General features: G+C 50.8%; 1 protein-coding gene across 1 annotated transcript in view; it reads right to left on the reverse strand.

Moving 5' to 3' along the window:
- The window catches only part of NCKIPSD (NCK interacting protein with SH3 domain), a gene marked incomplete at its 5' end in the record, with an annotated part of 54,366 nt that overhangs the window by 23,992 nt on the left and 17,538 nt on the right, over window positions 1–12,836 (reverse strand). The window contains 3 exons of the mRNA XM_082487850.1: window positions 2,039–2,126; window positions 6,503–6,704; window positions 7,482–7,594. Coding sequence (XP_082343976.1) covers window positions 2,039–2,126; window positions 6,503–6,704; window positions 7,482–7,594 — 403 coding nt within the window. The remainder of the gene's footprint in view (window positions 1–2,038; window positions 2,127–6,502; window positions 6,705–7,481; window positions 7,595–12,836) is intronic.

A 12,836-nucleotide genomic window follows, 5' to 3' on the forward strand; every position in this document is an offset into this window, starting at 1 on the left:
GAGCATACTCACACAATCACCTCTTTAGAAAGGGGAAAACTACTCTATTGAGATGAATACCCTTCAAAGGGCTTAGTGTTTTATGCAGGGGAAGAGAGGGAGGGAGGGGCAGGACTAGGGGACAGAAAAGTCTTTCCCCGGGGGCTTAGCGAGGGCCTTTTTCTGCGTTCAGGATGTGTTCAGGATGTAAGCTCTCACTTTTGCAAGATGGTACCTGAGAACTGCAAGACACGGAAGGCTTCACACGCCAGCCCGTGCCTCCCTCTTGCACAAACCTCACTGACTGCACACCACCGTTAGCACTGACGGTGAAGGAAACATTTGGCTGACAACACCTCTAGTCTCTCCCTTTCAGCACACTCCAACGTCTGATCCGGAGCCCTGCTAGCATATACCACTTTCACAAGTCTCCACGTTGTCTGCTCTACTGTATTTCTCTCACCACCTCTAGTTTTGACTAGCTCGAGCAGTGGTAGCTGTTCCACCTTCCAAAGAAAGAATCCACTACAAGCAAAGAGATGTTAAATTGTTTCTTTCCTTTAACCTGTTCTAATATATATTTTTGGTCAACCTTATCTATTCATTTCTAGGGGGCAGGAATGCATCCAAATCCTTCCCTGTCTATGAAAACAGCTACTTGTGTAAACACCAGGCTACCTTCATCTGGAGCTTCATGAGAGCAGCTGATGTTAGTGCTGGAAGAGGAGGAGTGCACCTCACGGGGAGTCCAGCTCTCGGGGAAGGCGGTTTCCCCCCACCAACGAAAGGGCCGCTGGGACAGACGTGTGAAAAGCCTTTGCTGCACCTCAACAGGCAACTCCAACCCCTCCTGCCCCATCAGTCTTGGAAGCCCTCCACTACTCCATCCACCACTCCACCCCAAGGCAAGCACAAACTGGGCAGAAAAACAGGGCCCTTCATTCCCACGGGTGTTCAGCATCCCTCTCTTTCACTCCTCCTCCTCACAAAGCAGCATTCACAAAGCATAGCTCCTCCCACCACGCTTCACTAAATCAAGATAAGCAATTGAAGGAAACTGACCTTCGTAAATTCCCACTACCTCAGTGAAAAATGGCTCATACCATTAAAATAAGCTGGTGCCAGCCTCAACTTTCAATTAACTACCTGCAAGTCAACAGCTCTGCCCTGCTCCTCACAAGAGGATGTGAGTAGTCTTGAAATGGGCTGTGTCACTAACAATGTGACGGTCACAGCACGGAGAGAGCACTTGGGCAAGCTGACAGCATCTCAGCAGAATGACCACTGCCTCCACCAGCCCAACCGTACTGAAGATGGAGAAGCTCCTGCCTTGGCCCCATGGTCCTGCTCTGCCCTGAAGTGCTCACAACCAGCAGCTCCCCTGTCTGCAGGCAGCAGATATACAGTCGTACCCCTGATATTTCCACTCCTTACAGGTACCAGCCACCAATTTTATGGAAATCTCATCCAAGCACTGCACAAAAAAAAGCACCTGACAGACTGGGAGCCAAAAGCAGACTTGGCCTTGTCCTAAAAGCGCTACCAGTGAGCTCCCCCTGGTGAACTACCGCACTCTGCACTGCCAGGGAAAGCTCCCTCTGCCTTGCCGGGAGATGGCCGTGGTGTCTGTGGGAGAAAAACACCCACGAGGATCTTAAATCACCAAGGTTGTGTGCTCGCCAGATTAGCCACGTGAGCAGGCAGAGAGTTTGCTCCTCGGAGAGCACCACATTTTCCAGGGCTACCACCACCAGCGGACGAGGAAGATGCTGTACCTGGCATCCATCTGCAGGTGCCAGGCTGCCCAGGCCCTTCTGGATCAAAGAGGACACAAAGGAGCACTGGCCACCAGCTCATGATCGTTAGCATTAAAACCTCCAGAAATTTAGGAGAGAGATATATACACACACATATATATAAAAATATAAAACCTATATGAATTTAGGAGATATATATAAGGACGCCCTTCTAAGGACAAAGCAAAAGTGCCCGGGCACCACGACTTATATTGCCCAGTGTCTGTTTTGTGCCCAAGATCTGGAAAGTGTTTTGTCCTTACTTTTAATGGGAGCGGCAATCTGCGCGTTCTTGCGTTTCTCTGGAGGTGGGGGGGTGATAGGAGCAGCACGCCGGGGCTGTGGTGGGATCTATAAGGAAAGATTTCAGAGCAGTCAAAGGAGGTTGACAATAAAGACATTCTCTGTTACGAAACCTTCTTTCTCGCGTGCGCGTGTAGATTTGTCCTTACATCTCTCATCATTCAGGTAAGTTTCCTCAGGAGGACAGATATTAATAGGCAGCTTCCTAGAAGAACAAAGCAGGACTCAAGCCTGCTTCATCCCCTCCCTGTGACAGGCAAAGCAGCCCTTGTTTAATTGCTGTATTCAGCAGCACACAGAACACACATCGTGTAGACCTGTCAAGCATTTACTCCTCCTTTATTCCAAATGCAATCCCACACACTCGCCGTGACTCCACATTACTCTCAATAGCTCCACAGAGGCTGCAAACAGAGCGCGTATTTAGACACTCTTCTGGAGAGATCCATTACATCAGCTACAAATACCCTTGCAGAAAGACAAAGCCAAGGGCTGGAGACATGTAAATGCCTTTTCCATGCTTTCAGAGCTATTTCTGCTCATGCAGGGAGAAAATAGGGCTAGACCTTTTGTGCAATGCTACGCTACCTATAGCAAGACCCGCTGGGAAATGCTTTTGCCAGGGAGCTGCATTAACTCTCCGCACCTGGGGTTTCTCCTGTAAGTCTCCTCTGCTAGGAATGCCGAACCAGCAGTGTCCGAGCCCCAGACCCAGATTCCTACACTCGTCTTTTCCTGTTGGATCCAAATACCATGGTCACCGACATCACTTTCACCCAGAATTACTCCGGTGAGGCGTAACCTCAGGGTTAATCTCTGATCAGTAGGACGCTGCTGAACGCAGCGGCCAAACTAGGTGGGAGCACATTGCGTCAATACTCTAATCCTCACATCCCAGCAGCTTGGGGCCAGGACACTCAGTTCAGGGTCTTTTAGGCGATTCAGAGCCTGCTGCCTGCAATGTGCCTCTGGTTTTATGGGATATTGCAATCCCTGCCTGCAGCAAAACCGCCCGGGGCAGCACGGGAAGGAAAAGGAGGTGACGGCCTAAATGTTTCAGGTGGCCCAGGTTGAAGCCAGTTGGAATCTATAGTGACACTCAGGCCACCACACTATGGTGGTTTGTTTAGCCCCGGAAGAGAAGTTTCTTTGTGACCTGTCAGTGCTGAACAGTCTTATAACGCCACACAGGGCCCAGAGCAATGCCAGGCGCCGCAGCGAAAACCTGAGAAAGGCCCCTGAAAGGTCTCTATTTAAAAGAGCTCAGAACAAGGAGAATGAAAAACAAAAACCTCTGGATCCAGGAAGGGAAGAAACCTCCTCTGAAATGGGAGCAAAGATATTCCTGGAAATAAGACAACTTCAGGAGCCACCTTAAATTTTCAAGAGTGGATGCCAAAAGCTGACAATATGGTGCTCACAGCCCATGTTTGGACCCCACCAGAAAAACGAAGACACAGCAGTTTGCACAGCTTACGAAGAATTTTAGAAAGGGATCTCTTGGTCCCTTTCTCCCACCCAAGACCTAATATATCCAACCTTTTACTATGTCACACAACAAGTCCCTTCTTTACAAGTGCCTTTAGCTGGTGGATTAGCACGAGATATTGCTGCAGGCTCCCAGCCTGAGCTCTTCTGCTCTTGTCAATCCATCCCACATTGTTCCCTGGGTAAAACGCTATATGATACTTGCATACAGCTTCAAAAATGATCCGTGTCGGTCCAAAAAGAGACTGCACAGCTGAGAGAGGCCAAACAGATCAGGAGGGGTCTCTGCATCGCATGGTTGGAAGGCTGGTCCCAAATCCAGCAAGCTCAGCTGTGCTAAAAGCAGAGCCCTCTCTGCAGAGTGATGGAGCTAACGGCACGAGTCGGAGCTGCTTGGCACGGCACAGCCACGTCTACAGAAGCAGTGGGATTTAGCAGACAGGCAGGCTCGGAGCTTAGAGCAGCAGCATGACATTATTTGGAAGCAGCTAGGGCTGGGTCATTCTGGAGTATTTCCATGGCTTCATTAGCCCTTCCAAATTTACCACGCAAGTTTAACACAGCTATTACAGACTAGTGTTTAAATTAATAGATGTACACCTAATGTTAGCTCAGAGCCCTGCCAGCCTCATTTAGATGGCCACACGCTGCAAGTCCAAGCGGCTGCGATGAGAACACAAAGCATCACACGAATTTCCCGGTGCTGGTGCCTGCCTCAGCAGTGAGCTGCAGCACAGTCGGGAGTGGCAAGGGGTAACCGATGGCTGTCCCCTCCCCTCCACCCCATGTCCCAGCCGCTGTGTGGGGCCAAGAGGAGGATTTACAACACCAAAACCCCCCAAGGGAAGGGGAGAAAACACCCTCTCTCCAGGCTGCCGTGGGGAAGGTGACCATGCAGGAGTCCTTGCAGCTCATGCTCCTCCTGTCCAGAGCGGGGAAGAGCAGGGACCTTGTCAAGGGTCCAGACACAAAAGCCTACACATGTTAAAAGCCTTCCTTCTCCAGGCCTCTACAAGGGGGCTGTGAACTTCCCCAAATCCATAGATTTTACACATGCTTCCTCTCCTCCTCCATTTTGCTGGGACTGCTAGCAGAGGCTCTGTTCGAGACAAGAGCTGACTCAACCACAACACTTCCATCCTCTTCCCAGCAGAGACCACCACCACTCTTTCAACTCTAACCTCTAACTCCTGGGAATTATGCTAGTATAGTAGGAGCCTTTAAACAAACAAACAGAAAAACAACAAACAAACAAACAAGCCAGACACACGGATCTACAGCAAAGGCTGCTGGAGATGAGCATCACAAGCCCACTGAGCATTCACAGATGCAGCAGGCTGACTAAAACACTCTGAGAGCCCAACCTCCTCCCTTGGCAGCTGGTGTGTAACTGCCCCAGCTTCCCACCTCATGCTAACTACGGAGGAGCTGAAGAGAGGCTCAGAATGGGTGCCACCAGCAAGTACTTCAGTCAGTTCAGCCCTCGGGAAGCAAAGCCACCGACAGGAAATTTACACTTCAAATTTTGCTTAAGTTTTCAGATGCAAACACTGAACACACTCGAAAAATCCAAAGGAGTGAAAAGCACATCCCAAAACCTCTGCTTCTCCGGAGTTAGTGAGGAAGTTTAGATTTCAGTAGGTCTCCTCTTAGGCAGCTGCATAACCAGTGGAAGAAAGCAATGCTGCTTCCTCCCATTTCATATTTTCAAAGCCCACAGGAAATCCCTCGACTGAGCTGTTAAAATCTCAAGAAGCCTTTTCAGCACAGGGCAAAGCTGGAAGCCCTTCAACTGCATCCCCAGTGCCACCCAGACAGAAGCGGTTCTTTCTCAAGCCAAGGAATCTGGCAAGTGACCAAACCACAGACCAGATAAAGACAAAGACTCGGCATGGAGAACGGGCCGTAAGGTGCTCCATTCGCTTAGCCCATAATGCTTGGGCTTGAGACTGCAGCTGGTTTGGCTGCCCAGAAAAAAAAAAAAAAAGGAATACCAAGGAGAAAAATGGGGTTTGTAGGGATTGCCGTGTTCTGCATGAGCCAGATCTACCTTTCATCTCTGCAGACTTGCAATTCTTCAAACATAAAACAAGCCTCATCTGCTAGGAGTGACAGTGTATCAGTACCTTATAAACACTGCCTCCAAACACTTATCCCAGACAGATGAAGAAAAACTACAGTGCACATGTTCATCTGTAGGAGAAAAAAAAACACCTCCATGCTCATCCTTGCTTGGCGCCTTTAGCCCTAACACCCAGCTACACCGACATGGTGTAATCAGTCACATCATTCATTCCCAACAACTGCTGCATCCGTCCTCGGCTACTTCTTTGAAGCCTCGCTGGCGCCACACAATAACCTTGAAACTGTGTGCCGCTGAGATAAAAAAAAATCTGCTTTAAATCGTATTTCCTGCAATTTACCTTTAATTCATCATGACAAGGAATATTTAGACAAAGCGGGATCTTTGTTTTTTTTGTGTGTTCTGAGTAGTAAAAATAGGCAGCTACAGCAGAAAAATGCTTAAGGACCAAAGATCTTGTGCAGATTTAACAAGGGGAAAACATAAAGCAGTGCTGAGTACTCAGAGGGAGTTCTGCTGCTCACGTCAAAACTGGTTTTCAAAGTATTGTCTGGGGAGCTTGTAACTCTCTTAGAAAGTTGTCAAGAGACAGTCACAAAACCTAGAGCAGACCTCGCATGTCTCCATGAAACCATGGACCCTCAAGGATCCAAAAAAGCATCACAAGCGTAAATGGCAGAAGGACCGTTCCAGACTTCTTAGATAGAGACAGCATCAATTTACATTGCAGTAATCCCAGGTAATCAGCACAAACACTTGATTTGTAACTTCAGCTGTGAAGGCATTTTATTAAACAGGACAGCAATGTCATACCATCAACGGAGGAACCTAGAAAGCGTCTGGCCGCTGTTACCTGATAGAGACCTTCATCCTCCTCCTCAAACTCGGTGTTTGGAAGACTGTGATGTCGCTCGTACCCCGTTCGGCACACCCCGTTGGGCTGCCGTGCCACATCCAGATGGTGATCGCTGGAGGACTGCGTCATAACCATCCCCTGTGGGGTGGGAGAGTGACCTTTGCGGGACACTGTCTCCTTCCGGTGATGGATCAGTTTTCTGAAACGGAACGACAATGTCAGGAACACCAAAGCTAAAGGAAGGGAGTGACTGTGATACATTTACATGATGTATTTAAATGATTTATTGCATTTGGGCTATATATACCAAAATGGGTTACATTACTCTCAATACCAACTCCCCAACTCCAGTTTCATTAACAACTAAGGAAGCACTTCTGGGGGAGGAAGGAAGAGGCTTTGCAAGAATCCATGATTTATTCATCAGTTCGCTGGAGAAAAATGCCTCTTCCTCGAGGGAGAATCACATATTGCATTGCAAGCTTCAGAAATTGCCTGCACTTTAGAATCACTGTTCAACTGAGATTAAACCAGCGTGCCTCAGCACAGAATGTGAGGTGTCAGAGAAAAACAAAAATTCTCCTCACAAGCAATTATTTGAGAACATATTAAGGATCTTGTGCCACATGCCAACAACCTCTACAATTCCCGGCTGGCAGAGAGGAGGAAAATGCAACCAGAAAGGTTTTGGATTTCTCCTCCAAGCCTACAGTGCAGCTGAGAGTTTTCTCTTCTTGACATGCACAGGGACAGAGGGGGGAGACCTAAGCACCCCTTTACTGGACACGGTTGACAGGAGCAGCAGCATCGGCTACCAGCTCAAACACTGGGAAGCTCTCTGAGCGCACCAGTACTTTGCAGCACAGGGACTCAAACCAACCATGTCCAACTTCATCCCCAAGAACAGAAAAGACACAAGCATCACATGCTGACCACCATCCATCTGCCAGCTCTCCCAGACACCCGTCGTACTTACTGGAGGACATCTCTCTGCTCCAGGTTGTACTTTCCCCCATTCTTCATGGCCGCGTTGTGCACAGCCTCAATGGCACGGTCAATAGACTGGAGAACCACATCTTGCTCCAGTACCTGAGAAACACAACATTCCACACGTTACTCTGCTGCTTCAGCTGCGGTTCTTCTGCACCAGAGCTTAGGGCAGGACAGACGGCAGTACGGCAAACCCACTGAGCAGGCACCGCACAAGCCAAATGGCCAACAAACAGCTCCCAGAGCCAGAACGCCATCTCAGCACCATCTCACTTTTCCCTCCTGCCTCTGAAGGAAACATATTTGAAGCCACGCTTCAAACTGAGTGTGCCCTTTCAAGGTTTAGGGTTGGAGAACAAAGTCACAGTTACAAGCACCGAAGCCCAGCGATCATGGCAGGAACAGCCGGGGCAGAGCTGAATATTCAGCCGGCTGCAGGAGCTTTCAAGATCCCCCTGCAAAACCCAGCTTATCCCAAGCTCAGTTATTTCTGCTCTCACTGTCCTGCTTCGAAGCAAATACACAGCTGTGAACGTTATAGACCGAGTCAAAATCCAGTGGCCTTCAGAGGCCGTTTGCCCTGGGTTTGCATTTTTGCTCGCTTTTTTCTTCATGGTTTTTATACTTGTTTTGCAACTTGAAGTGCCTTTTCCAAATCTCCACCCAAACTGTCATAGCAACATTTATTCCTCCTGCCAGCCAGTTTAGCACTCGTTACTGCAGCTGAAATAAACACCAGCCTCGGAGCAAGAAATACCCAAGACATCATTCCCCGGGCTTCCGCAGGAGGCTGGGAGAGCTGTGCCCACAGGAAGGTAAAGCAGGTTTCCACACTGGGGACATTCTTCAAGGCTTTGTTTATCAACAGTTGACATACCTTCAGAAGAAAAGACCTTTACAGGACTAAGGCTGAAGGCAAGGGCCACGCTACCGAGTCTTTGCCCTGGATCCAGCAGACCCGCAGGTCTCCCGTAAGCTGCCGCTGGTGCCCGCACCATCCGTTCGGTACCACCGCCGGCAGCCCCAGCCCCAGCGGGCAGAGAGGAGGAGTGGGAGAGGAGGGGAGTGCTTGTGCTTGGACTCCAGCGCTGACTGCAGCTGTTTGAACACTAAAACACCCCTTTCATCTTCGCTTGCTTTGCCCCCTCCCTGCATCAGAGCAACCATTTATCCAGCCAAGGAGCGGATGGAATCTCATCAAGAATGCACCTTAATTGGCCTTCGGGGGCTGCAGAGCGGCAGAAGGCAAGCCCTCCCCGCCGGGGCCAAAAGTACCTGCCTCCATAGCACTGGCATGCAGTTTTCTGATAACATGCTATGTATTATTTATATCCTGATTAATTACTAAACCAAATGTGAATTAACAGCAACTGCAGACTGTGGGGAAAAGAAACCATCGTCCCCCCACCACCACCACCCCCCCACGCACACAAGGTGGGGATGAGAAGCCTCCTCTGCAATACTCAGCTTTGAAAAAGAAAAATTTAGGAGGTTTTTTGTTGGTTTGTTTTCCCAGGAAAGAGAAATATGGAAGAAAGCAGCTGGGGACAACTTTAAAAATAAAACCAGGTATGTTAAAATACATCTACCAAATTTGTTAAAGTACCAGATCAAAGACAAAACCAACACTCAGAACCCAACTTTGGGATGAAGCCTCCAAGTAGCCCCATATGGCCCAGGGAGCATTTCACCACCTTTACCTACAGATCTAAGGAACCGGAGCAAAGCTCATTTGAACACATTTAAAGGAGCATTGGAAGGAAAGGCAAGTTATTTTGGAGAACACATCTCGTTTTCTGAGAAGATAAAGAGAAAATTACAGCAAGCTGCATGCTTTCTCTGGGAAAGGGGAGCAGTGCAGAAGTCTCCAGCACTGCTGTCCCCAGAGAGTGCCTGTCCTGCTTCGAGCACCGGAGCCCTCCGCACAGCCCACCCGCCCTCACACTGCTCCCACCCCAAAATTCAACACAGCTCCTGCAACAGCCTCCAAACACCCACCCTGGTGCACTCTGTGGTCCCCCACTTGTAGTCCCTCCACATCCACCACTACCCCCTCCGTGAGGTGCACCCCTTCGCACTGCCTTCTCTCACCCCCCGCAGCCTGCCAGGCTGTCACCCATACGGTTTTCCACCTTTCTCAGCCTGATCTCCCCAGGGAAGATCGAGCGCTGAATCCTACTGAACAGCTCGGCGTCTCTGCCCAATTCCAGAGAGGACGTCGACATTGTCCACAGCCCACAGGAATCTACAGGCTGGAGCTGCTACTGGCTGTGCGATGCCATTTGTTACGGTGAGGGCGCTTCTTTTCTGATAAAACACAGCACTTTCACACTAATGCAGCAGTGCTGTGACAACTGGCTTTTAGCTGCTGTGCTCTTTCCTTTGTTTCCACTCCCCGACCCGCTATTAACAGGGCCCCGTCAAAAGGGCTGGAATAAAAAAGCAGCATTAACTTGCCACTTGCACTTTATGACATTGTTGATGCTGCTCGTAAATCATCTCCTCCTCCCTTGCTCAGCTGAGCTGGTCAGGGGGAAGGGTCTTCAGCACAGGGGCCACCTCACGTTCGGGGTTTGTAGGACACCCAGCATTGGCGATCTCCTGCACTATAGTGGTAGACCTAAAATACAGAAATCGGTATCCTGGAAAAATCATGTGGTTACAAGGAATCCGCACGCTCCTTGGGTTAACCAAAATGGCATTGCTTTGTTTGAAAAGGGTGGACAAAAAAGCACGTTGCAGTTAAAAGAAGCATGGATTGCGTGGGGGTGAAAGTCAAGTCTGCCAGTGTCTCACCTACAACCGCCTTCCCCCTAGGAATCAAGGGACGACCTGCCCGCAGCAATTCGGGATAACGCACGTGCCTCGCCGTTCTCGCCAGGCGGTTTAGGGAGAGCAGTCAGTCTGCGGCACTGGCAAGGGGTTCCCGCCTGCACCCCGCACCCGCTCCCGAGGATGCTAGCAGCCGGGATGCAGGCAGGCAGAGATGCTGAGCGCCGCGGCCAGGCAGCGCACGCCCCCACCTCCTCACACAGTGCCGGGCAATCCTGGCGACCCAGGGCTCCACAGCCTGCAAAAGAGAGGTCACAAACCGGCACCGAGGAAACAGAGCAGAGCCTTTGAGCTCAGGCGGGAGAGATGGGTGCTCAGAAGCCTGTTCTCACCCTCCCCCACGCTCTGGGATCCAGAGATGAAACCCTGCTCATCGCGGGCTAAGCCACAGCTCGTGCGGATGCAGGGGAGCGCGCAGAAAGTGCATGGTTGTACGGCGTGCTGTCAGAGGAGATGTACCGAGTAAAGCCCAGGAATTCAGCTAGATTTACTGAAGCCGTGCTGGTAACCGCACGGGTAGGGGCCGGCAGAGCCCCCAGCAGCTCTTACCAACATCCTTCACCAGTTCCCAGCTCACCAGTGGCACAGCCACCCCGGCGTCTCTCGGAAGGCGGAGAAGGTGGCCGGGGTAGCACAGCAGGGGTGGACGGTGCCCGCCCTGATGGGGTGAGCACAGGGGGTCTCCTCGGTCGGCGTGGGGTGGCACAGCCACCCGGCTGCAGCCGAGAGGCACCCATAGGACACATCCTTCTGCCCAACGTACCGTGAAACCCCAAGGGTATTTTGTTGAGGTACTGATCCACATTCACACAGCATCTCACCCCAGGAAGGAGTGGCCGCCACCCCCTCCATCAGATATTTCTGGTTTAATCAAATAAAACGCTGCAGCAGAGAAACGCCGGGCTCTATAAACAGCCTGTCACGATCAGCCTGGCTACACCAAGAGGCAGGGGAAGAGCAGATCAGTGACCCCTGACGATCACGGCCTAGACTGGCTGATGGGGTGCCTTATCAGAGAACCGGGGGCCCCGTCAGCACCCTGCAGGTGAGCTGCTCCGCAGGAACAAGTTACAGCTCAATTAGAGCCATGAATATCAGCCAGGAAACAGAATTTCTTCCTTTATAGCCCAGCGTAGGAGAATCACAGAAGAGAATCAATAATCAAGAATCACAGTAGGAGAATCAATAAATCATTACTTCCTCTCTCCTGGCTAATAACACAAGCAAACAAAGAGTTTCCCCAGAGCCCGCTGCCAATTTCCACTTGCCCCCGTTGGCAGGAGGGGGTCCCCACCTGGCGAGGGACAGAGCCAGACCTCGGCGCTGCCCTGGAGCGCTCTGCAGAGCCCCCGCATCCCGAGGCAGGCAGGGAAGGATGCCTTTCCCAAGGCCAAAGCCATCCTTTCAAAAAGCATCCTTCCAGGACCTCTCGGGGGTAGCTGAGCATGGCTAACACGAGGCACAGCTGTGTGCAGGCAGGGATGCGTTCGCCCCCACAGCTCACATCTCTCTCATCCTCACTGCCCCGAGAACAGCCTCCCCAGAGAGCACGCGTGCACAGGACGTGTCGCACGCCTCTGCTTCCCCCACATACGGGTTGATGAGAGACCCGAGCATTTCGGAAAATGCTATCAGTGTCCCAGCTGCGCAGGCAGCACCACCTCCTCTCCTGCTCTGCCGGGGCTATCGAAAATGTCACCCCCCTCCCTCTTCATCTGGAGTCCTTCCACACGGACCACCGGTGTTGTTTAAACGCACTCACACAGAAGAACTTGCTCAACAGTCTAGAATAATCATACCTTTCAGAAAAGCATTTTCTAGACAAACAGGCTGACAGCTGCATCAGCACAGACAGGCTGAGCCACCCTGCGTGTGCGAGACTCCCACATTTATGAAAGTGGCCCATTAACGTATGGCAGGCTTTTCTTTGCCTCCGCAGGGGGCTGATCCAAGAAAACATGACATTTTTTTCCTCCTGCCTGCCCAATTTTTACTGATCAAAGGCGTTTGCTCTCCTGCATGTGCAGGAATCAGTGCCCTCACTCCTGCGGCTGCTTTGGCAGCCATAGGGGTGCCCAGGCAGGGCTGCCGATTTTCACCCTCGTGTCATTGCTCCGGCTCTCACGACATGACAACAAAAGACAGACAAAGTTTTGTCTCCAGTGACAGCTCAGTTTTCACACAGCTGCATGGACACGGACCACTGCCGAAATTAGGATATTTATCCTGCTGGCGTACACAGGCACAGGCTGGTTCTTTGTTACTCAAATCGGAGACGAACGCCACCGCTTCGGTCACATGCCATTCATCCCCAGTCACCACCAGACTGTCTGCACACTGTATTCCTTCCAGATTTAAATGATGGCTGCAGCAATTTACCAAAATCAACAAGCCTTTGTCTGTGGCAGAGCGACGTACTAGATATGGGTTCCCCCTTCTGAACCACACAGCTCAAACAAATGGGCTGAGTTTTGGGTTTTGCATTGCTGTAGGAGATTCAGCTCCTTCC

Source organism: Vanellus vanellus (assembly GCF_965231255.1).
Source record: "Vanellus vanellus genome assembly, chromosome: 9".
Lineage (NCBI taxonomy): Eukaryota > Metazoa > Chordata > Aves > Charadriiformes > Charadriidae > Vanellus > Vanellus vanellus.